At 38.9% G+C, this 24,661-nt stretch overlaps 2 protein-coding genes across 5 annotated transcripts; one reads left to right on the forward strand and one right to left on the reverse strand.

Annotated features, from left to right (window-relative positions):
* Positions 1-649: 649 nt before the first annotated feature.
* LOC134819322 (uncharacterized) lies at positions 650-22,874 on the forward strand. 4 transcript variants are annotated; one of them, XM_063829221.1, is made up of 25 exons: positions 650-770; positions 898-955; positions 1,331-1,410; positions 7,197-7,392; positions 9,463-9,593; positions 9,894-9,994; positions 10,362-10,456; positions 10,587-10,690; positions 11,316-11,433; positions 11,631-11,880; positions 12,019-12,168; positions 12,333-12,455; positions 12,581-12,733; positions 12,890-13,017; positions 13,134-13,205; positions 13,410-13,479; positions 14,134-14,808; positions 15,415-15,512; positions 17,491-19,081; positions 19,725-19,773; positions 19,877-19,942; positions 20,734-20,866; positions 20,981-21,021; positions 21,258-21,367; positions 21,492-22,317. In XM_063829221.1, exons 1-19 carry the CDS (start codon positions 706-708, stop codon positions 18,754-18,756), a joined length of 3,933 nt encoding a protein of 1,310 aa, XP_063685291.1. In that variant the 5' UTR covers positions 650-705; the 3' UTR covers positions 18,757-19,081; positions 19,725-19,773; positions 19,877-19,942; positions 20,734-20,866; positions 20,981-21,021; positions 21,258-21,367; positions 21,492-22,317. The 4 variants fall into 4 exon arrangements, with proteins under 4 accessions (XP_063685291.1, XP_063685300.1, XP_063685319.1 ...); XM_063829230.1 differs by lacking the exon at positions 14,134-14,808 and having other exon boundaries at positions 21,492-22,874; XM_063829238.1 differs by lacking the exons at positions 650-770; positions 898-955; positions 1,331-1,410; positions 14,134-14,808 and adding an exon at positions 5,089-5,206 and having other exon boundaries at positions 21,492-22,874.
* LOC134819340 (uncharacterized) lies at positions 1,457-3,036 on the reverse strand. Its single transcript, XM_063829262.1, has 2 exons — positions 2,364-3,036; positions 1,457-2,218 (listed from the first exon to the last, which is right to left on the reverse strand). The coding sequence occupies exons 1-2, from the start codon at positions 2,922-2,924 to the stop codon at positions 1,538-1,540; spliced, it is 1,242 nt and encodes a 413-aa protein (XP_063685332.1). The 5' UTR covers positions 2,925-3,036; the 3' UTR covers positions 1,457-1,537.
* Positions 22,875-24,661: the final 1,787 nt, after the last annotated feature.

Below are 24,661 nucleotides of genomic sequence, written 5' to 3' on the forward strand. Positions count from 1 at the left end.
AGGTAGGGCCCCCTAAAAATACAATAAACTGTATTCTGATAAGTGGGAAACGAACTAGTAAAATTGTTAACACAGGAGTGTTCGACAATAAAAGCCAAAGGATAAGTTTTGCCCAAGTTTTGAGAGCTTTTGGTAATAGATAGGAACAGATTTTGAACTTGACAAAGAAAAGTTAAAATATTTAACAGATCAGGTTTTTGGTCATTTTCTAACATTTGAGGGATCATTCACATATTCACTTTTAACCATGAGTATGTATCCCTGTGGTTCACTAAAAATACTTAAAGTTTCTTACACATATTTGTAACACATCGACTGTTGATCGTGCTGGGGACTTCATCTTGTCCTTGAGAGGTCTCACTGTCCAATGTGGAGTTGGCAGCATGGTAATGTCTACTTTAGTAAATTTAGCCAAATACCAATTCCATCCGGTCAAAGACAAAGAATATTCTTATCTTATCTGTTGAAACAATGTATCTTTGGCTATTTCACATGAAAAAACTGCATCCATGAAACACAATGTAATAAAATCAAAAGTGTAAGCTGATATCTCGATGGTGTGTTCGTTATCAAATACCATTTTTTTCCATGAGATTTGATTCGATTCTATCAACCAGCTGTAATTTGACTAATTGATATTTTTATCGTTAGTCAAGAACTGGGTATGGTTACTTAAACGAGGCTGTGAAACAATCTATATGAAGAATGGATCCTTCAGAAGAAATCATTGATGAATACTTTGAATACTTAGCAGATAGAGATGTCTACAGGTTTGAAACTGTTTACTACTTGTTGATTAGTATAGTAATTCATGCCTTAACAGTCTATTGATTCTACATTGATTCTAGTTCTTTGGCATCTGCTTTTATAAACAGTAACTAAAATATAATGTTATAGGGCTCCGACTGTTCTATCCTGGCTAACAGATTACATAGATACAAAGAATGAAAACGCAGTAAGTTTTGAAAAACTGAATAATAAGAAGAACAAATATCAAATTATCACACATAATAGTAATTGTAAGTAACAAAAGTACAGATCACCAATTGATTCAATTGTTCATGCTTCGCAGTTAAAAAGCAACCAAAGTTGTTCATCAAAATATTTGATTTAATGACAAAAATTCAAGAAAAAAAATCAATCAAAGAGTATAATTATATTGTATGTTTAATCTTGAAGATTACACCAAATGGGCATTATATTTTATGAATTGTTTTACATCTTTTTATTCTGTAAAATGTGCTAAAATTAAATTTCTTGTTTCATTGAATTTCTTGTTTCATTGATTATGAATCACTAGTTTCAAAAAGTAATACAATTTTATTTTCAGATATACAAATTGCTTCAACACAGTTTGGCTAGTGAAGCTGTAGCAGGCCTTGTCGACCTACTTGAATTCGATGATAAGAGGTGAGCCATTACAATTGGTGCATATGGTTAGTACATTATTGAATGAATTTAAAAATACTTCTTGAATTACATCAAATTGTTCGAATCACCTATGACCGAACCTAAAATTGATATCTTCTTCAATTATTCATTTTCTGATTTCTAAAATATGTTTAAGAAGCTCACTTGCCAGGGGTCTTTCTGCAGGATCATACATCAAGCATATCGTCAAAACTTCTTGTAAATCAGCCCCAACAAATTGTGGAATTTCAGGAATTTTCTTACTTCTTGCTAGCTTCCACATGTATTTAAATGGCTCATCATTCATGAATGGAGGTTCATTGTAGATCATTTCCAGCATGGTGATCCCTAAACTCCACACGTCAACAGGAAAGCCACACTCTTCAGTGTTCATCACCTCAGGGGCGCGCCAATAAGCATTACCAACATCGGGCGTATAATCCCCAGCAGTTCGCACAACTGCCTCTAGTTTCTTCGACAGTCCAAAGTCGGCAAGTTTGGCCGTCTCCGTTGAGGATATCAACACGTTCGGAGACCGAAGATCACGATGGACGATCTTTTGTTGATGAAGATACTCCAGCCCACATGCCATTTCCAAAGTAAACTTCAATATTAATCGTTCCGGTAACACTGGCCGGGTTTGTTGATCAGTTACAGTCAGCTGTCTTGCTTGGATCTCCAGCTTGCTTTTCAGTGACCCTAGCAGCATGTACTCCTGGATAATGTACCAGTTGCTCTGTTCCAAACCTACACACCCCACGTACTGAACTATGTTGTTGTGGCTCGTCAGCTGACTGTTGATATTTATCTGAAATTAATGTCAGTTAGATTAAATTGATACATTTTGTACCGTGAAATAACTTAAAATATTACTTGTAAGGCGATAGTGTCACTGTCAAGTGCCATTGTAAACATGGCAGAGAACAAAATTTTAAACTGAGAAAAACACCCACCTCCTTTTTGACGTCTTCAATGGTACTTCTAACCCGTCCATGAGCTACAAGTTGGATGTGTTTCAAGGCCACTGAACAACCAATAAGTTCATCTGTGTACTTGTAAACTTTACCGTAGTAACCTCCCCCAATAGAAGGCATTCTCATAGGGTTGAGAAGTTGTGTTACCGGGATTGAGATGGTGGGGATAGAAGGAATGTGGTTCAGAGGAAGTCTGATGGCCTCTCCTGTCACCGGCTCAGCCACATCTACTGAGGTGTACACAGTGATGGAAATTGTCCGGTTGAATGTCACTGAAGTAGGTCTAGGCGGCCCAACTTGTGGTCTTCTGGGTTGTGGTGATCGGTGGACTGGTCTAATGGTGGCTTGTTCAACATCATCTGCTTGCTGAATGGTCAGGTTCCTGGATACACTGACTTTGTTGGTAAAGACCACTGTTTCGGTTAGCGTCTGGAAAACTGTTCTTTGTACCGACTTTGAGTTTACCACGAAGATAACCGGGTTGTATGCCGCTAGCAGTGACTGCATTAAAACATCAGCTGCAAACAACAGATAGGTCATGTTATAAGGCAACCCTGGATTGCCATGGTCCCGGAAATTGGTTGCAAAGTCTATAAAGTCTGTGACTAAATCTTTGACAAGCGATAGAATTAAGCAAAAGCAATTCCCAAGTATGAGCAGACACATACTAAAACACAACCTCTTTAGATTGTGGGATCGTAGTATGTCCATCTTGACAAGGTTTACCCACCCAACTACAGCAAAGAAGATGTGGAAAAATAATAGGAGTGACTTTGATCCGAACAGAATCCATTTTTGGGCCTGGAAGTTCATGGAGCTGTTTTTAGCACGGTAGACGTCAAGTTGAATTGGACTGAACCAAAAATAGTCGTTTTTGTTAAAATCAATTCCTGTTGTACTGAACATTTCTAAGGCAAATACCATTGTGAATAGAACAATTGTTATCACGAAGAAAGCCACTCTCGCACGATATCTGAGATTTGGTCCGTAAATCATTCTGTTGATAGTGTAGCCCAGGACGTTGGCGTAATTCAGCACAGATACAACAAAAGTTAGTATCAGGGACACCATGAACAGTCCAAACATGATAATATTGAAAATATCAAGAATTCTTTCATGTTTAGAACAACTGCAACTGCACAATTCCTCTTGTTCGTCTCTCAGCAAAACAACAGCTATGTAGATGGATCTGGCGTTGTAGAGCAAGTCCGCGATAGCTCTGATAACAGTTATATACTGTCTTGCTAGGAACTCTGAGAAGGGAGCTGATTGGCTCTTGCTGTAGTAGAGAAACACACTGAAGTTACCCAGAACTGAGACCAGAGCTGCGACTACAAGCACACAGGCTAGAGCAGTGTTCATAACGCTGTCAAACTCTGTTCCGATGTGAAGTTCAAAGTTACAGTTGGAGATAGCAGAGGGGTCAGATGCGTTGTTATCTCCGAAAATAGTCATTTTTAAAGAAAGGGGCGGCTACTCGAGAGTATAGAACGAAATGGACTGTTGAGAACGGAGAATGAGAACTTTAATAACACATGTGATCACAGTGTCATGGTAATTTGACCTCAAAAAGGTGACTTTTGTTATGCGATATCTGCATTACATTGAAGACTTGATGGTTGCTTACTCGTGAGCACAATATTATCACCTTCAATATCACATTACTTCAATGAACCATATTCTTAACCTGAGTAGGGACTAGGGAGACTAAAATACTTTTTCTAAAATTTACGAATTTTTTAGTGTTTTCTCTGTGATAAATAAATTGACATCATGGTGTGAGATTATATCAATTCTAAAGAATCAGGTACTGATTCTGCAGCTGCTACACCTGATTTTGCACCTGCTGCACCTGCTGCACCTGCTGCACCTGCTGCACCTGATTCTGTACCTGCTGCACCTGATTTGCACCTGCTGCACCTGATTCTGCACCTGATTCTGCACCTGCTGCACCTGATTCTGCACATGCTGCACCTGATTCTGCACATGCTGCACCTGATTCTGCACCTGCTGCACCTGCTGCACCTGATTCTGCACCTGCTGCATGACTTCACATTGTAGCAGTCCGCCACAATATAACTCCAGAGTGCTAGCTAATTATCAAATTGACAGATCTTCATACTGTTTTTCTACCTTGAAAGACTATGAGTCCGTTAAATAGAGATGTTGTCTAATTTTGGATGTTATTGGCAGCAAATCCCAATCTGTAAATATATAATACATTATAGGCTCACCTCTAGAGAATAATTACATATACGTATAAGATAATCATCCGCTCTATCCGTAATTACAGCCGCTATAAGTTCAAAGTGGCAAATGACAGTGTATGCTCGATGGTAACCAAGATATTGTTGTTGTTTATCAGCATGCTTGATGGGTCGGCATATGAACACTGAACAGGGGATAATCACCTGCAGTAAAGTTCACTTTACCCTAAAGTCATTGCTGCTAGACCATTTTTATGATGTTGGATAGTAATTTCCAGGCCGTTGGGAGAAATGAGTCTGTAATCTTAAGAATTTCCGTAGTCCTGCAGTCAGAGCTATATTAAGTAGAGGGTAGCTCAGTTGCTACATTTTGTAACTCTTTAGGAAGAGTCTTCTGTGAATTTACGGTAATTATTTTTACTTAGTCCTTGCTGAAAACGATTAGGTGCATGCTTATCAGGAGACTGAAAAGTGAGAGACAATTTTCAGGAAGATCTGTACTTTTCTAGAGTATGCAAAACTGTTTGTCGTTTTCCTTGCTCATTAAGTTTGAATCGCAATGCTCAATGCACCGTTTAAGTATCCTAAAGCAAGGTCTTCATCATACGAATTAAAGTGAGTTTGTTAAGGTATAAGTAAATGAATAATTATATTATGTTGATAATTAAATGTTAATAATAATATATTATGATACTTACAATGGCTATTATTATATTTACGGTGAGCCGACAGAGGCAGCAAATGTATCAGGGCGTCCTAGTGGCGCCTTTAGCGGCATCTGTTGACACAAATTGCGACATTTTCGTCATCAGGTTCATAACAGATTTCAGTCTTGATGGCGTTATTTGCTTCATCGGTACCACTTTAGTTTACGCCCATGTTTCATGGGAGAGAATGTTGATGATAATAATACAATATTGTTTGTTTTTGAACTTTTTACGTAAAGATATCATAGTTTAATTCACAACATAATGAACAGCATTTTTGGAGTTTTCACTGGGTCCGGGAAAATGTAAAATATTGAGGCGCTTTTTTAAAACATTAGCCAAATGTGCCACAAAGTTGCTAATTACAACTGAAATTCGCTGTAATAATTATGCAGAGACATCTGTGGGTTTATTCCTTATCATATTATGTATCATATCTAATGTGCCGTAGAGGCAGCTCCAAGACAGGTAACCGATAGCTAATGTACTAAGCCACCTGCTGTTGAAAGTAATCTCTTCCTCATTCTGTTGGTACATTTTTTGTGTTAAATGGAGCCAAACTTAGTATCATATTGCAGGCTTTACTAAAAGCTACATTCTGAAATATATCTCCCTAAAAATAGGAGCCTTAAAAACAGGGGCCCTAAAAACAGGGGCCCTAAAAGTTAGCCCTCCAAATTAGCCCTCCAATAGCTCCTAAATAACTATAATTGTAGATCATTTCCTCCTCCTCCTCCTGGTTTGTTCGCTCAGCCCCTTGTAATATATCACTAGGCAACGCTGAGAACTGCAGGAGTTGTGCTAGCGTTGCTAGGCAACATCACTTATCCCTAAGTTTACCGCTCCACCCCTAAAGAGATAATGTTTTTGGGTTAGGACGATGACACGTAAATATTTGTGATATTGTGCCAGATATTTGAGATATCCTGACCGGAATTCTACCAATTTTGTTGTATGCACAGTGGAAGGCATGTAATGGATTCATGTTACTCCAATATGATGTCATGAGCTGTACAGTGTGTATTAAATCGTGCAGATAAGAAGTATTCTGTAACTGTGTACATGAACTAATGATGAACCAGAGGTTGTTGTATGTGATATACGTAAGAAGTATTCTGTAACTGTGTATATGAACTAATGATGAACCAGAGCTTGTTGTATGTGATATGAGTAAGAAGTATACTGTAACTGTGAACTAATGATGAACCAGAGCTTGTTGTATGTTATATGAGTAATCGAATCATAAAACAATGACGTTGAGGAAGGTGAATGTGATATTTACTGTTGACTGGTTCTGTCTTAAGCCCCTAATTCGTGTTGACTGTTTGGTCAGTAACATAATATGAACCGGAATTAATTCTGTATCCGAGATGGCAACTTGTGAAAATGTTAAGATGTTAAGTGTAGCGATAGAAACAAAACAGGATGTTACAGAGAGCTGTATGGCTTGTGAGAACTGCTCGGAGTAAGTTCCGACATAGTAGTAGTAATGTAGTTTGTAATAGAAAGTTGGCCCATTAATAATACTGTTGCCATTTGTCCGCTACTGAGATATTTGATATTGACATTATTATTATTATGATAATGTGACATTATGCCTGAAAAATATTGTCGAAAATGTCGTAGATAAGTTAAATGGTTCGTAAATAATCCTTTTATATCCTTAGCTCGTTTAGAACAAAATTTGTTATCGGTTTTGATCTTTATTTATCGTTATTATCCTTATTAGACCTCTTTGAAGATTAAATACCAGGCATGACTATTTCAAAGAGATTCTCCGAAGTCTAGCCCAATAGGTTAATATGCTCTTAAAAAATACAGCACAAAAATATAATGATATAAACCCAAAAACTTCCTAGATGGCAGCAAGTAAGATTGTTCCTAACTCCCTTCTTCAGGTTAACAGAGTCTGTGGTGCACATTCTGGGGACTATAGTGGAGCACCCCAGATGTAGACAGTACGTGTTGGAAGTGCCCCGGAACACTGCTACCTCCGGACAGACTAATCCCACCTTGTTTACTGCGCTCGTTAACATGCTCATGTCGGATGATAAGAATGTGGTTATGAACGCTGCGGGCACTATCGCTAATATCGTACGTTACTTCTTCAGCTAATAATACTCTTTAACAGTTTATTCTTTGTTTATATTTGCTATCAGATATAATTCATAATGGAATATTGATCGTAAACGGATTTTGTGAACGCTAGATGTACTAAATTAAAAAATATAATTTCACTGATCATTTTTCGCGCTAATTGAAAACCCACCACACGTCAGCTGTACGGAAGATAATGACATAAGCACCTGTTAAACGATACTGCCCACAAATATATGATATCATCTAATAGTTCGTTAGTCACAGAGCTAGATTGATGCTCAATTGCACCCATAATGACACCAATTCTGTGGATATATCATAAAATAAGAGTAAATTGAGTTCAGAAATCCCAATTTAATAGCATAATGAGCACCTCTATTTTACTGGTACTCAATGCACTCTCTAAACTAGCGGCGTGACCACAGAAGAAGATAAGATGGGTTATGAGGTGAACAGTTTTCTGTTCCATGTTGCCCAGGTTTATTCACTTGTAATGGTGTTCTAGCTTCACAGTTCACACGTGATATAGACTATAATACCATATTCTGTTAACCACCAGTTCACCACTGTAAACCATTAGATATTAATGATAACTGTTTCTTAGTTTTCTAACCTACCATTCTAATTCGGTGCTGCCTCGACCTATTCAAGTTAGAGCGCTGTATTAAATAAAGTAAATGCACTCAATAAGATCACTTTGAGGATTGACATGTACTGTATTTAGTTTGATTGTCCTCTAATATCTCGACACTTAGTAACCATGGTAACACAATAAGTACTCTCCAGTTTTCAGTTTGAAATGCACTCGAATTAGAAACAGAATGCCCAAGTTACAGCTCTTTAGAGAGAGAGAGAGAACAGAGTAAGATTAAAGGTACCGCCATATTTATGTGCATTTTACCGTGCACATATCATAAAGACGACCAACTCGAATTTGCAACATCTTTGATCTCAAAATGAATCACTACCAGTCCACAGGCAGACATAAAAGTAGATAGTTTGGTAAAAATAGTGATAAAGTATGCTTACCATCGGACAGTTTAAACTATTTGTTCTCACACGAAAGCTTTGATGTGCCACAATATTCACGATTCTAACTTCAAACTTTAGTATTTAAACTTTTTCTACGGTCTTTCTTACTGTGAAAGGCATCTCACATGTTATCATATGTGCGACAAGATCTTTTAACGAAGGCGGAATAATTGATGAATTTGTTTATTATCTTATACAGTCGCTAAGACTGAAGAGGTTGATCTGGGCTTTAAAATTAAGTAAAGTTTAAATAATGTGAATTGTGAACCCCACCTTTTACTTGCATGACATCCTCCGTTTAAAAGCTCGCAAAAGCTCGATTATTCTATAATTTTGAAAAACTTCTTACTCCGATCTTCGGTGACTTTTTCTGGTTAACATTATAGTCAATATGACTCCCTAAAAACCGCATTTAATCTAATTTGTTACAATGTTTCAAAATATATGCATAGTTTTACCAAATTTGCTACCGCAGAATATTTCGGTTAGCAAGCTTTGATGCTTAGTTGTTTTAATGCACGCCATTATTTGTTGAATGCGGAGAAGTGGTGCCGCCACAGTAACATGGTCCAGCCTTTCTTACTGTGGTCTGAGAAAGTCTTGGTCTAATTTTATAAAACAATTTTGTTCAATTTTGACCGGGAAAATTACTTATTCAACCGTAGTTATATAGTTTTGAAAACTGTCATATATGGCAGTAACAGAAGGACTGTCACTGCAAATGCCATATTCAGCTACTCGCTAAATCATAGAAATAAAAAGATTGCATTTTAACTGACAAAAGAATAGACACTTTTATACTTAACGCACAATGGAAGATGACAATTACAATAAAATGATCGAGAGAGTGGCAAGCAACGATTTAACGAATCGGTCAAGCTATAGAAAGAGTTTTATTCATACTTATCATTTTATTAAGTCTACATTTAACAAGTCCACTTACTTCATTACAATTGATTGGAAGCTAAAATCAGTCTAACAATTGGCCTGGTTGAACAGCTTACTTCTTAATATACCTCTTCACTATCTCAGGCCGAATCGTGTGATGGGCGCCTGTGGATACTACAACAAGCTGTATTCGACGATGCTCTGCCAATATTGGGCGTTTTAACTGTAGATCCCCACCAATGGGCTGCTAGCAATTCTGCTCTTGTTTTAGCAAGGTAAACTGTAGTTCGAGTTACATACTAGATCTCTATTACTGATAATTTTGCCAACAATTATGTACCTAATTTGCAACTTTCAGGAGCGCGCGTTTCCGAATCATTTGTAAATAGAACAAGTTTCTTTTAACAGATGTCACTGCTTTCAGTGACATTAATTTTGAGCTGAGACGCGCACATGTGCTTTGTCCACTCCATCTATGTCAAGGTCATAGATACGTAAATTATTTAAAACAATAGCATAAAAAGGGTGGATCCCCAAATTTCAACGTAAAAATTACCTACACTCCTCACTGTCAGGTTAACCTTGTCTCAAGAGGGAATAGTGAAGATCCTAACACATGAAAGGTGCAGCTACGTGTTAATCAATCTGAGCACTGCGCTTTGTGGTCATAACCCAGGTAAGATGGAAACATGAAACATATCCATCATGTCTTGTAAATGAGAATGAACTTGTTGTTTCTTGTTGTGTATTTCTGGACTGTAGAACATAATCTGATGCAACTTTGAACTGACTCTCATTGAATAATCTTGTGTTTTCTAAGAACACCAGAGTAAGGACACAATTTTATTGGATAATAATCACGTTTTAACCTACAACAAATACTCATACTCTATGGAATAGAACATGTAGATTGGCTTATATTAGCTGGAACTTCTTCTCCAGTATAGTAATTAGTATTGTCCTTACTCAAGTCATACCAGAATGCACCACTTATTAGTAATTAGTAATTAGTACGAGATCAATTATCTCTCCCGTACCTCCAGGTAGCAGCATGAACGCAGCGTTTGCAGTGGGCAGATTGTTGGAGAGGGAAGACGCCAGATCTAAACTTTTAGCGATGAAAAACTTCAAAAACACGGTGAGCAAGGCGCAAGCAAGCGCTAATTAATAGCATATCGTTTGCAACTGACATACTCTGTAGATAACGATCACCCTATTCTCGTTTAAAGTACTTGTTAGTAGTTAAATATAACCTCTACATTTGACAGATGACGGCCCTGACCAAGATGCTCTACAACAAGGAAGCTGGACCTAGAAAGAATGCTTGTTTCGCTTTTAGCTGCCTAGCTAACAGCAAGGAGGGTCATGACAGGTTCATAATATTCAGCTTCATAAGATTATTTGAGTTTTATGAACTTTTTAAATACAAAAAAAGGCGAAACCTCGAATCGAAGACCATCCGAATTAGGAGGGCTAAATTGTTCTAAAAGTATACGAAATTTCAATATCGTGACCTTTGAAGCTGAACATCGCGACACAATATCCCTCAGGTTACTAGGCAATATCCCTCAGGTTACTAGGCAATATCCCCCAGGTTACTAGGCAATATCCCTCAGGTTACTAGGCAATATCCCTCAGGTTACTAGGCAATATCCCTCAGGTTACTAGGCAATATCCCTCAGGTTACTAGGCAATATCCCTCAGGTTACTAGGCAATATCCCTCAGGTTACTAGGCAATATCCCTCAGGTTACTAGGCAATATCCCTCAGGTTACTAGGCAATATCCCTCAGGTTACTAGGCAATATCCCTCAGGTTACTAGGCAATATCCCTCAGGTTACTAGGCAATATCCCTCAGGTTACTAGGCAATATCCCTCAGCTTACTAGGCAATATCCCTCAGGTTACTAGGCAATATCCCTCAGGTTACTAGGCAATATCCCTCAGGTTACTAGGCAATATCCCTCAGGTTACTAGGCAATATCTTATATCCCTCAGGTTACTAGGCAATGTGAACAGCGAGCTTATCTTAGACCAGTTAGTCAGACTGATTACAGATCCTGATGACGAGACTGCCTGGTTCGCTGCAGTTACTCTCCGTTCTGTTGGTAGCCAGGTACTTTTCATTCTTTAATGTTACTTTTTCAAATCAACTTCATAATGTCCAGATAAGAGTTATTATACACGATAATATATAAATAATGTATATAAAACGGCACGAGCCCAAACGTATGTGTATAACGTAGATTGTGGATGGATTTTCTGTTTTTATTTCATCCGTAAATAGTATCGAAGTAACACATGATTGTTCAGAAAGAAGGAGTATTTCGATTGCGAGACCACAAATCAGTGCACTCAGTGTTGAAGAAACTAGTAAAGGGCGGAGGCGTCACACTAAAATCTGATCTTTTAACCGAAGTGAAGATGACGCTTGATATCCTGGGAAAGTTGCCTAAGTTACCTGCTCCAATCATGACTACCATTGATAGTTTCTCTGTTTCGGCTAGATGGGAGTCGGTAATTGCCACTGTGGGCAACAGAGTTTCCTATCAGTTTTTTCAAGGTTTGACGATAACAAATTTAAGATTTTATGAAAAAATGTACGAAGAACCTCGACATAAAAGGGGCGATCAAAACTTATTTGACTTCCTTATCAAGAAATTGGTTTGTTACACTGAGAACTGACTGTTTTCAACCCCAGGCTGCACGTGTGTATACGAAGGTACCAAAACTAACACTACAGTAAAGAACCTGAAACCCTTTACCTCCTACGTATTCAGAATAAGAGCTATTAATGCTACAGATGAGGGACCCTACAGTGGTCCTGCTCTCATCACTACTAATGAGGGAGGTAAGAATCAGTTACTTTTCATAATATTAAATAGGAATCAGGATGCTGTGATAAAACTACAAATTACAGAACTCTGATTCAAAGATCTTCAAAATTTCCTTGGCTAGCAAATCATATTTTGTGAAGATTATACTGTAAACTGACGATGACATTTACCTCCGCAGTACCGGGTCCTCCTGGAGAGGTTAACAATGAGGGTAAACCTCAACACAACGCAATTAAAATAAGCTGGACTCCCCCACTAAACCCCAATGGAACCCTCACTGGATATAATATCTACTCTGACGGTAACATTTGGATTAATCCTTATTATTATGAGTGATTTCAGATAGAAAATGTTTGATAGTTTTTACTTTGCTGATCGTTCGAACTTTGATCAAACTATCACATTCCCTCACACCTAACCTTTCAGGGAAGAGAGTGGGTGTAGTTGGGATAGATAAACTATGTTACGTAGTTAAAGACTTGCCCCACAGTACCTCAATACCAATACAAGTAGCTCCAGTTACAGCAGCAGGAGAGGGAGAGAAGAGTATTCCTATAATGTGCTCTACTCTTAACCTCAGTCAGTCATAATTTGGTGGTGCTGGTATCTAGATATCTGTATTAAGTGTATTTAGCTATCATGGTGATTGTTGTCATGGTGATTGTTGTCATTGAACCACACAATCAAGTCTAAACCTATCAATAGTTAATGATATCCCTCTCTCTCTCTCTGCAGGTGACTATCCTCCTAAGAAGCCCATCCTGTCAACCAGTGGAGGAGCTAACGAGATTAATGTCTCCTGGATAGACCCTCCCAAACAACTTGGTCCTATTGATCATTACGAGCTGGTTATGAACGGCGAGGTCGGTCTTGCAGCTTGACATTTACAATTCAATGTTAAGATATCATGTGCTAGCAAAAACTAGTAAAACCTATCGTTCTCGAATATTCGTTGATATTCATATAAACCCTTTTACAGGTAATCTACAGCGGAAAAGAACAAGGGTATAGAGTGAGCAACTTGGAACCCCTCACTAATTACACTTTTAACGTAAGAATTCGCATTTTTGTTATTTTCTTACTCGAAACTATTTTCCCTACTTGTAAAATCTGGGGTTCTCTCCGATGTTTCGTTCGACCAGTGACCGACAAAAATACAGATAGACCATAACTGTTGTTTCTATTCTTATATAAGTTGGTGTTTAACATGCTTTGTTTAACATGCTTTGCTCATGTTAATGATCTGTTGTTTTAGGTGCGGGTAGTAACAGCCGACAAGTACGTGATAGAGAGTGAACCAGCCAAGAAGAAGGCGGGTAGTAAAGGTAAAGTCAGATCCTCCACAACAGGACAAATAAATAGACGGCTTGAACAGAGTCGGTCTTTGTTGACCACTCCCCGACCGCTTACTACACTCAACTAATCAGCCGTCACAATCCCTTATCCCTTATCAGTTATAGTGGCATGGTTTACCTAGAGGCAGTGGGACACTGGGACGGGACAAATGGTGGTAAACTTGACGAAATATTAAATAATGACATTCAAACTTTTAGCTATAGATTTCAAGCTAGAAAAATGAGCAGGTTGCCAAATTCTAGTTCTATAAACCACGACGTAGCTGGAGACGTAGTCACAGATTGTAGTGCCAGTCAATCGGACACTTGGGACCCTGCTACATGGTTTTTATTGTTAGCTGCTGCTGAAATTGTAAGCTTTGCGGGTCAAGTTTACTTAGTTTATGGTTATTTCCAATTTTAAAATTTCCGTTATCTATCGGTCTTATGTCACCTCAACTCTTTGGCCATTTAAGTACAAACCACAATACTTAAGAAAATTAAAACTTAAATTTAAGTACATGACATTACATCGAAAAAATAATTAAAAAGGGGCCTTATTGATAAGCACTATATTCAACGAATCGTCAAATTTAGATTGTAGTTTTCTCAGACGCTTTGTCTGAAAGATGAGTGTCGTTTCAGATGATGAAGGCATAAGTCGTGAAGAGAAGGAGGAACTTCTTGCTGAGCGAGACGCAATGCAGGCCAGGCTCAAAGCTGAGCTGGCCAGGCTCAAGGCGCTCGAAGCAGCTCTGAAAGAGGAGGAACATTTACGAAGGCTAGAAGTAGACCACAAGCTGACCCTGGGTTCAAGAGGGGGTCCTGCTTATAATCTGGACGACCCTGATGTTGCTGGATGTTTGTCCGGTTCCTTATTAGCCAAACTTAAAGCAGCCGGTATAACTGATATCTCAATGCTTGAAGAAAAGGACATACTCGCTCTGGGACTGAATGAAGAGGAACTTAATCAGCTTCTTGATGCTATCTACATGGCTAAATACTTAAAGGCATCACCTAGACTTGCAAAGTTCCTGAAAGACACTGGTTATAATCCTTTGGAACTTTGGAAACTAAATTATCAAGATGTTAACAAAATGGCCCTGCCTGAAAAACTGAAGAAAGAGTTGTTTGGACACGTCCTGGGCCAACAAACATCGTTCGTGGCTAATCTTGAGATCCCAACATCACGGAACATAATACTGAAAGGCTGGAAGGATGAGAATCTGGCGTTCACGGCCAGACACGACGCTAAACTGGTTACTAAAAACTTCCACGCAAAAGAGGAACTCACTGACTATATCGATAAACTTAGAGCAGGTTTAGCTACGCTTCAATGTTCAAGCTGAATCCTCAATTTAAGCATCATCTTAAAAGCCTGTAGCTTCTCGGTGTGAACTTCTGATGAAATCTCGTTGTAATATTTGCGTTTTGTTGCTGAAACGCTATGACTTGTATATCGCTGTCCCTTTTTTAAAAGCAGAAGTTTTGCTGAAGTCTCCTTAGAGTTAGAAGGTGTTCGTAACCTTTTGCCTGGTCAACAAAAACGCTGACCTAATAATGACATTCTCGAAATCTCGCTAAAGCAACAAGCATTGCCAATATTCTATTAAGTAGTAAAAACGTTTCAACGTTGTAAATTACGAGTCCAATGTATATTTTGTTAAAGCATGTACTTTAAAAACTGAAAGCATGTTTCTAAGATCGCTGCTTTGAATTTATTTTAATGCCAACATTCAGCAGCTGAACATTCAGCTGAAAATTTAGCCTCGGAATGTCCCTATCTGTGCCGATCTGGTCGTTTTGAATTTTAGCATCTCACCAATCAGTCATAGCATTATTTAAGATAACCCCTAAAAATGCACTCGGACACATCCCAGCTGCTTTTCTAGTCTCCTCCATCCTCTGAGCGTAGTTTGTTTTCAGTGGTACAGAAGAACGGTGGCGGGGCTTCTGGTACTGAATCTGAGGGAGAACTCCCCGAACCTGAGAAACATAGAACACCCACTCCGGAGGTGGCGAAGGTAGGTGGTCAAATACTCCTTTATAATATATCTTGTTAGTTATTCGATCCATTTTTTGAATTTTATGTTTTGATGTGAATTTAATTACTGTATCGATTCCATATTCAATATATCTGTGTCGCTGTAGGTACACCAACACCCTTTTCTCACAGCCTTTAAACTTTCTTTCATTTTAAATGTGATTATGCGTGTATATGTCTAAAATAGATAGCATGACCTTCATTCTTCAAGCATGATATTTAACTTCTCATTCATTCAATGGTCCCTCTTTTAACTCTTAAAAAGCATGAATCATGCATAATTTTGCGCGGGAGTTTTTTAAACGCTGGTAGTGGTTAGTTTCATCCAATTACCACGGTGAAAAGTCCTTTAATCTATTTGTGGAACGAAGTAGCCTCTCATAAATGGGGCTTTCCTGCGTGCTGAAGCTGAACCATGCTGAATGTTCTTAGTCTGACCTCTTGCTTCTAGGTTTTCAGAAAGAGATACGGACGAAGTAAAACAGCACACTCATCCTCTAAAACATCTTCTGTCCCTCGAAGCAAGACACCTAAGTCATAGCTTTAAACCCTGTGCCAATTCCTTTGAACTGAAGCTTACCTCTATATTATCGGATGAGGATCTGCACTATTACCATGCTAACAAACGAACGCTATCAGTGGTGTGAACTTTAAAAAAGCCCATCAAGCACAATTGAGAGTTTAGTCATTGACCATCTGCATTGCAGTTCAAAGAGGAGTGGCTGGCAATCATGAGAGACCTCGATCTTCCTGCCCAGGAGAAACTCATAGACCTTCTCAACAACAAACTCTCTACAGTGAGCGATAAAATAGCCAACCCGGTCAAGTCGAGTGAAGCGATCTGCTCGACTGTGAGACGGTACCGGCACAAAGTTGTCCTGGACTTGAAAAGACTTTACAACCAGTCAAAGTCAGACCCAGATAACACTAGCAACAGACTGGGTGCTTTAACAAAAGAGTTGGCAGCTCAAAACAAAATCAGAACCGCCCACGAGCACACGATTGAGGAACAGAAGAAACTAATAGACGATTTAATGGCTCTGAAGAAGAATCCTGCTATGGACAGATCAGACAAAATTCCATGGGAGACTCTCCACTGCCTCCTCTGAGCAGGCTGAGGAGACCTGACAGTGTTCGGAGTAGGGGCCGTAGACCGGAGAGCGGGGTGAGCAGGTACAACTCTCCAGTCCCTGACAAATCTCCCCTTCCCATGGGGGGTAACTCCTCCATGTTCCAGCTCACTCTTGGTGGAGATGAAGGATCTGGTGGATCTGGGAGTGTTAGTCCTGCCAAAAGAAGAGGTTCAGCTAGACGCGGTCCTGGTCGCCCTGGCATGAACAATGTGAACATGAACATGGGCAATGGACGAGGTGGTAGAGGAGGACAGCTAGGGTCAGGGGGACCAGTGTTTGGAGGTGGCCGAGGGAGGGGGAATGGAGGGGGGATGGGTAGAGGAGGTAGAGGAGGTAGAGGGGGTGGGGGTGCTAGGGGTGCTAGGGGTTATGGTACCATTCAGTTTTAAACAATGCAAGGACTTTATTTCAATCTTTTCCAAATGTGAATGTAATCTTATATCTTATCTCATGATTTATTTTATTTTACTTTTCTCAATCATAAATTGTCGTCGGAATGATCAATGTTATCATGGTTATGCTATTGGCCTTCGTTTAACCTCTAATACGAAAAACGGGTGTGAAACAAAACTTGGTTAACGAAAATCATTCAGATTGAGCCCCCTTTCAATCTTTCATTTCATCGGTATGTCATGCTTGAAGCAACTTTTCAAACATTGCTCTGTTGATTCGTGTGTCAAATGATTAGTGATTTAATTCACTCAAATGCAATGAAATATAAATCTTTTCGTGTCAATTGAATATAATAAGAGTTGGTTTTGATGATTGATCTAACATTCTACCATTATAACATTCTAACGTTCTAACATTCTAACATTCTAACAGCCCGTTTCAGACACCCGAGAGATCATCAGGCCGAAAAAGAAATCAGATCGTTTCACTACTAACAAGAAGCAAACCTCCAATGATGACAAAAAATCGACATTACCTCGAAAACCTGCACCAGAAGACAACCTAAAGAAAGGATTGTCGACGATTGAAGAGGTATCCTCGACAATCACCCTTGATACCTCTCCACCGAGCTCTGCTGCCCCAATGGGGATATCCGAGGTTGTTGTTACTAAAACCAAGGTCCCACCCAACACCTCGGAAAGCTCGCTCTCGTCAGTTCAACAAAGTACTTCATCCATCAAACCAGGTGAAAAACCAGACCCCAGATCTCTGGCTGCCAAATCCTTGTCCGCTCTTGTGCCTCCAAGTAAATCTGTAACGTTTGATGATAATGTTCGGGTTAATACTGCAGAGACAGGTTCTCTGATAAACCCAGAAGAAACTCAATCTGTGTATGTTCCAAATGTTGTGACCGCTCGGGTGAAATCTTTTGACCCCGAGATTGTGGCTGAAACCTCTGATACTGCTATTTCTCTTGATAACGATAACCATAAAGATTCAGTAAACTTTCTTGTTGATTATGTGACGTCGTATGAAGCTAAGCCTGAAGGTGGCGAAGCTGTTGTAACTTCATCGTCTCAAAACAAATGTGATGTGAAACCTGACGAGAATTTGTCGCAATATTTCGCGAGCAAAACATATAACCACGCCTTATTAAATCTAGAAGACTCGGTGCAGGAAGACTCTGGGACTGGGCTGGTTGCTGAGTACCAGGTTTCCCAGCCGGATGTGCCTGGAACTGAAAATAATGAGGATGCTAAAACGGAGTCGAAATCTCTTGACGCTGACTCGAAATCATCAGATACCACTTCGTATACTTCCTTTTCGAGTGAATCAAATCAAAAGATGGGAATTACTTCACTCTCCTCCATTGGTTCGATCGACACGACCTCTCAGTCGGAATCGACGACCTCACTCAACGTCAAAACAACTCAAGATAATGATCCACCAAGCTCACCCCATAAGAATATCACCGTTTTAGACCCGTCATCACATGACAAACCATCTCATGGTCACCCTGCTGTTACATCACATGATAACACTCCTCAAACATCTGATCGAATCTTACTACTTCAATCCCAAGTCAGCAGGACATTGACCACCAAATTAAAAATCAACCACTTCAAAAGCATCCCTCTCAAGTTCAATTTTCACTCGATTGCATTCCTGAACATCTTGGTCCTCAAAATCAGCGCCTAGCAAACCAGGCCTATCAAGATCAGCCACCAGAAAAAGAGGCCCCACAAAATATTCCTCAAAAAGTTGTCGCTGAAGAACTTATTCCTCAAGTTCAGCTCTCATTTGATAACGTAAACCTACCCAAAGGCTCCGGTCCTCAAAAGCCAGCTCATAAAGATACTAACTCTGTTGCTCGCAAGTCTCACGGAACAAGAACCACTTCTAAACAGAACGAACCCCAAGATCAAACCTACAAAGATCGTCCGAGACGACCGCGTCATGACAGCGATGAGACGAATCCTATCCGCTCTCTTAATGACATCCTCCTCTTCGACTCGGACCCCAGGTGAGACTTAACCTTATAGACAATCGAGTATGTTACCTATAAATACCAGGAAAGTCCTTTAAACAGTTAAACATCACTCTTAAACACTCGCATTTATGTACCGTAAATGTAATTGCAATATTTTATCGTCAAAAGGATATGTTGACCCAACAGTTGAGTAACTATTGTTTAAACAGGGAAGGTGTCCCAGTATTTAGTTAATTAATGAGCCCCTGCGTTGTTGATAGGAAGCTTCTGTTGGACTTGGACCAGATTTATACCACTATTACTGGTGCTCACTGCTCGGTTAATTTAGCTACATGATGACTGATAAGATTCCTTTTCACAAACTGCAGTATCTCTGATGTCGGCCAGACTTGATTCTAAATTAAAGAGAATAATTTAGATTATTGCTTGTTGTTTGACTTTAAGTAAATGGGATTTTGAGCTTAATGGCATTAATATAACGTCATGCATGAATGGAATGATTTTAAAGCCTCTAAATACTTTTGATGTCTAGAATAACGCTGGAACCGGGGAGCCTCCCAAACTGCACTCAGTACAAAATATTCATTCTTTTTCTTCTGAATTTGTTTTAGTTTTTTGTTGAAACCGTTTTATTGAACTTTATTTGGTAATCAATCATGTTATTACCAATCTTCAGGAATTCTACAAGCAATGAAATGACTGCTGAAGAGAATGATCACACCCAGGTAAATACCCATCTTGGTGTCTGAACTGTAACTCACTAAAACCTTAGTTCTTAGTAATGAAGTTTTGTTAATATTCTGTAAGTACCATTACATATCACCTCAGAGTCAAGCTCACAATTACAAACACAATTACAAGAGTCACCGCAAACGTTTCAACATAGACGACGAGGTAGGGAACTGAGGGTAAACCTCCAACTGAGGGTAAACCTCCAACTGAGGGTAAACCTCCAACTGAGAGTTAACCTCCAACTGAGGGTAAACCTCCAACTGAGGGTAAACTTCCAACTGAGGGTAAACCTCCAACTGAGAGTTAACCTCCAACTGAGGGTAAACCTCGAACTGAGGGTAAACCTCCAACTGAGAGTTAACCTCCAACTGAGGGTAAACCTCCAACTGAGGGTAAACCTCCAACTGAGAGTTAACCTCCAACTGAGGGTAAACCTCCAACTGAGGGTAAACTTCCAACTGAGGGTAAACCTCCAACTGAGGGTAAACCTCCAACTGAGGGTAAACCTCCAACTGGGAGTTAACCTCCAACTGAGGGTTAACCTCCAACTGAGGGTAAACCTCCAACTGAGGGTAAACCTCCAACTGAGGGTAAACCTCCAACTGAGGGTAAACTTCCAACTGAGGGTAAACCTCCAACTGAGGGTTAACTTCCAACTGAGGGTAAACCTCCAACTGAGGGTAAACCTCCAACTGGGAGTTAACTTCCAACTGAGGGTAAACCTCCAACTGAGGGTTAACCTCCAACTGAGGGTAAACCTCCAACTGAGGGTAAACCTCCAACTGGGAGTTAACCTCCAACTGGGAGTTAACCTCCAACTGAGGGTAAACTTCCAACTGAGGGTAAACCTCCAACTGCACGAGAATAATATTTAAAATAGGAAAATGATTGTTAAAATAATTGGTCGTGATTAAAATTTAGTGTTTGGTGTAAAACCCATGACACACGTTCAGCGTAAGAAGGATGACGGTGTGGATGAGCAGAACAAGCTGATAACAGCTCTCATAGCCCAGCAAAACAACGATTTTGAAGTGCAGAACAAACGGACCAAACAACTGATAAGCACTGTTCGGAACAATATCAAGAGTTAGTTAAAAACTCTTTCATCTTTTAAAATCATTAGTAATTCTGATGAAATCAGTATACACGCGTTTAATTACTGTACTAGGTTCTACATCATTAATCTCCGAACAATTTCAGACGCTATTCAGTCAAACCGTGATGTCGGACCAAATCGTCAGGTATTCATTTGCCAATTTTTGTTTCTTAATCTAGAAGCTTGGGTTAAATTCTTGAATATAAAAACTTTTTTGAGATACAGTTAGATTAAGATCTGTATGTTCCCAATCCGAATTGACTGTTGATATATTTAAACTCGCTCCTACTAAATCGCTCGCCCAAATTTTAAGAAAATTCTTGTGATAAGGCCCTTTGGGTATGAAATACATGTAAGCTAAAGCAGCTGTTTCACTTTCAGTTATCATCAAGTAACAAGTTTATTAGCGCAGTAAACCAAACTAGACGACATATAAAGATGTCTAATGTTAACATGTTTGGGGAAATGACTAATTTTCCTTCGCACCAGCGGTGAGCATTCTATTATCTTGTTACGTTAGTAAACAACCATGAACGTAAAATTCATTACATCTATAATTGTTGTGCTGTGTAAAATAATGATATTAAATACAACATTAAAATCCACACATTTCAGACCGGTAGTAAATGTGCAACAAGCCAAGACCAGTCCAGTTCAAGGCAGAAGAAGACAGAGAAGGAAAAAGCAGCAGCAGCAACCGTTATCACCTGTCAACCGCCAAGGTCCTGCTACTGCAGAACTTCAGTTTCACTTTCCCAAACTCTGACTTTGAATTTCTTTTTAACTCTAAAATATGTTTTCTCGCAGATCTTTTAATTAATTAATACTTGTTTTTTTACCCACCGAAACCTCGACAATGCGAATTTTTTCGGGGTGGAAAATTTAGTTTTTAGATCTTAATGTTATAGTTAATTCCCCTTAGCTTATCTTATTCTTAGGTTGTCTAAAAACCTAATGCAAGTGCAACTTTTACTGAAAAATTGCCATTATAAAACTGTGTCCAGTGCCACTATCTTAAGTTTAACCATTAACGCTCGATCTAAATGGCCAAAAACATTGAATTACATGTAGTAAATTAGACTTGCACATGTCAAAGGTAAAATTTTATTACTTTTTGAAAAGTTCTCTAAATCTAAACGGAACCCGCATATTGTAGGTCTTACGGCCGTTTTGTGTACTGTAGAAATGTTTATTTACTTATTCAAATTATGTGATGTATAAATCAGAGGATATTGATAATATCAATGTATATATTTGATATCAAGAGTTAAAGTATTTAAATTATCTGTACGACTGAAAATAATCATTATCAATACAATCATTCGAGGACCTCAAAATTGAAAATGACGGTTAAGTTCATTTCTATCAGTTTCAACTTTCACTAAACACTATGACTAAAAATGCAGCGAAACATTATTAATATCAAAAACCTTGGTTGACCAAAACTAAAAGCGTTTAAATTTGTAGTTATTTCTTATTTAAGCCTCTCACTATAATTGTCCTCTCACTATTATTATTATATCCTCTTGATTCACGATGTCAATCCTTCGCAGCTCGGTGAGGCACAGTGGTGCATCTCGCCGATCTACCGAAGGTTGCGAGAAGCATTATTTGATGCGCGCGCGACCCAGTAGTGCATCGCGCTACAATATATCCTCATTATATATACATGTAACGGCCGTCCAAATTTCCGTGATAAAGGTTCTATCGATTGGTTGCACTGATCTGATTATTCTTCATAGTAATATATGTAGTACAGTTAATTGTTAAGTTGAATGTTTAGCTGTTAAAGTTATAGCTTATAAATTGATGTTTTGTATCAATTATCAATATTTCAGTTAACGGGTGATACTCGTAAAATATTTGTTCCAATTATTAGGACCGTCGACGAGTTCAACTCGGCGCGCGTCCTGGTAGGTTGTAAACCTACAATATTTCAGTTGCATTTGAACTATAAATGCATAAATATATTATAATGAATGAGCTTTTTAAAACCGTATTTAATAGTTTTATTCAATACTCAATATTATAATTGGAAGAATTATGTGCAAAAACTTGAAATTGTAAAAAATATCACTTCAGATTCTTTACCATTGTTAATGATCTGGCCCGGCGCTTCGTAGCTCGTGCCATCGAGAAGAAAGCGGCCATCGAGAAGAATGCGGCGCGCGCTACTTCGAAGAAATTTAGACGAGTAACATCCGTCAATTCAACTTCGTGCAACATTGTTATTTTGACGGATGTTACGTGTCTAAATTCTTTCGAAGTAGCGCGCGCGCCGCTTTCTTCTCGAAATGTTGCTCCGCCGGTCCAGACCATTAACAATAACAAGGGTCAATTGTATCTTGTAGCGCGATGCACTACTGGGCCGCGCGCGCATTCAATAATGCTTCTCGCAACTACAGAGTTGGTTGACGATGTCAACCCATCGAGATCGTTGCTCTGCGAAGCAGAGCAACGATCGACGATGGGAAGCAAGAATGCTAGTTCGCGCGGCGCGTCGAAGCGGCGAAGTCCTCCAACCACAGAGCGGCGAGATGCGAAGGATTGACATCGTGAATCAAATTGTTATCGTGCTCTACCTCTAACTCAGACCAGCTCACAATTATATCCATTGTTCGTATTATATATAATCGCAATCGTGTGTTCTCTAGTATGTAGTACACCTTTTTCTCATGTACATTTTCCAAACAACATTTATTATTCTAACCAAATAAAAGCCCTCGCGCTTGCACTTTACTTACTGGGCCGCGTTCAGCCTGTCATTCCGCTTAATGTCTATCGTGTTTATGAACATGATAGCCTGAGGTCCCCAGGTAAGCACTTTACATGCAGTTAGAGAACTTCGCCGCTTCGATGCGCCGCGCAAACAAGCATTCTTGCTTCGCATCTGAATAGATCGTTGCTCTGTTAGTGTTAATTTGCAAAGCAACGATCTCAGATCTGGAAGGGTTGACATCGTCAATCAAACTTTACAGTAGCGCGCCCGCCGAAACAAACGAGTCTAATCACTAATCTGCACGTACAACGTATGAATACGCGAAGACTCATGGTCATGTGAAAACATTTACATGAGTTCAACTTTCCTTCAAACAAAAATAAATTTAAACTATAAAGCTTTATTATAATTCATAATTAAGACCGTCAATTACTTTAACTAAAGCCTATCCTAATTGCACGATTTTAATTTGAATTCGAATTTTAGTTAATAAGTTTCATGTAAAAATTTGTTGGTTTGTAATAACAAAGGGTGTAAAATGTTCTCAGAACTGATATAGATAACGTAGTCATACGACCAAAAAAGTATCCAACGTTCAAAAAGGGGATCAAATGGTCTAAAAGGTATCAAATGGACAGATCATACAAACTGATTAGTCTTCTGGTGTAGGTGCTTGTTGTGAGGTTATCACGAACTTGTTCAATCAATAGTCCTGTTATCAGAAGGCTAAAAACTTCGAAGCTATTTCCTGAAATCAGCATTTCAATCACAAACGTCAAATATCTAGAGCATGACATACATGCTGTTAACATTGCAGCAATAGAAAAGTTGAAGTTGCACCTTCCCTATGTCCAGTATTTGACATCTAGCATGAGAAATTTTGGGGTATTATTTTTGTAAGTCGCGTCGGCTGACATCTTGGGTTGTACTGGATGTAACAAGTTTATTATCGGATGTCTACTTATATTTATTATGATATCATTATTCATTGTAATGGTAATAAAATTTAAATTTTGTTTTACTTAAAATTTTGTTTTACTTATTACTAAGCCCAATTAATATGTAC

Source organism: Bolinopsis microptera, chromosome 1 (assembly GCF_026151205.1).
Source record: "Bolinopsis microptera isolate Bmic1 chromosome 1, MBARI_Bmic_1.0, whole genome shotgun sequence".
In the NCBI taxonomy this organism is placed as follows: Eukaryota; Metazoa; Ctenophora; class Tentaculata; order Lobata; family Bolinopsidae; genus Bolinopsis; species Bolinopsis microptera.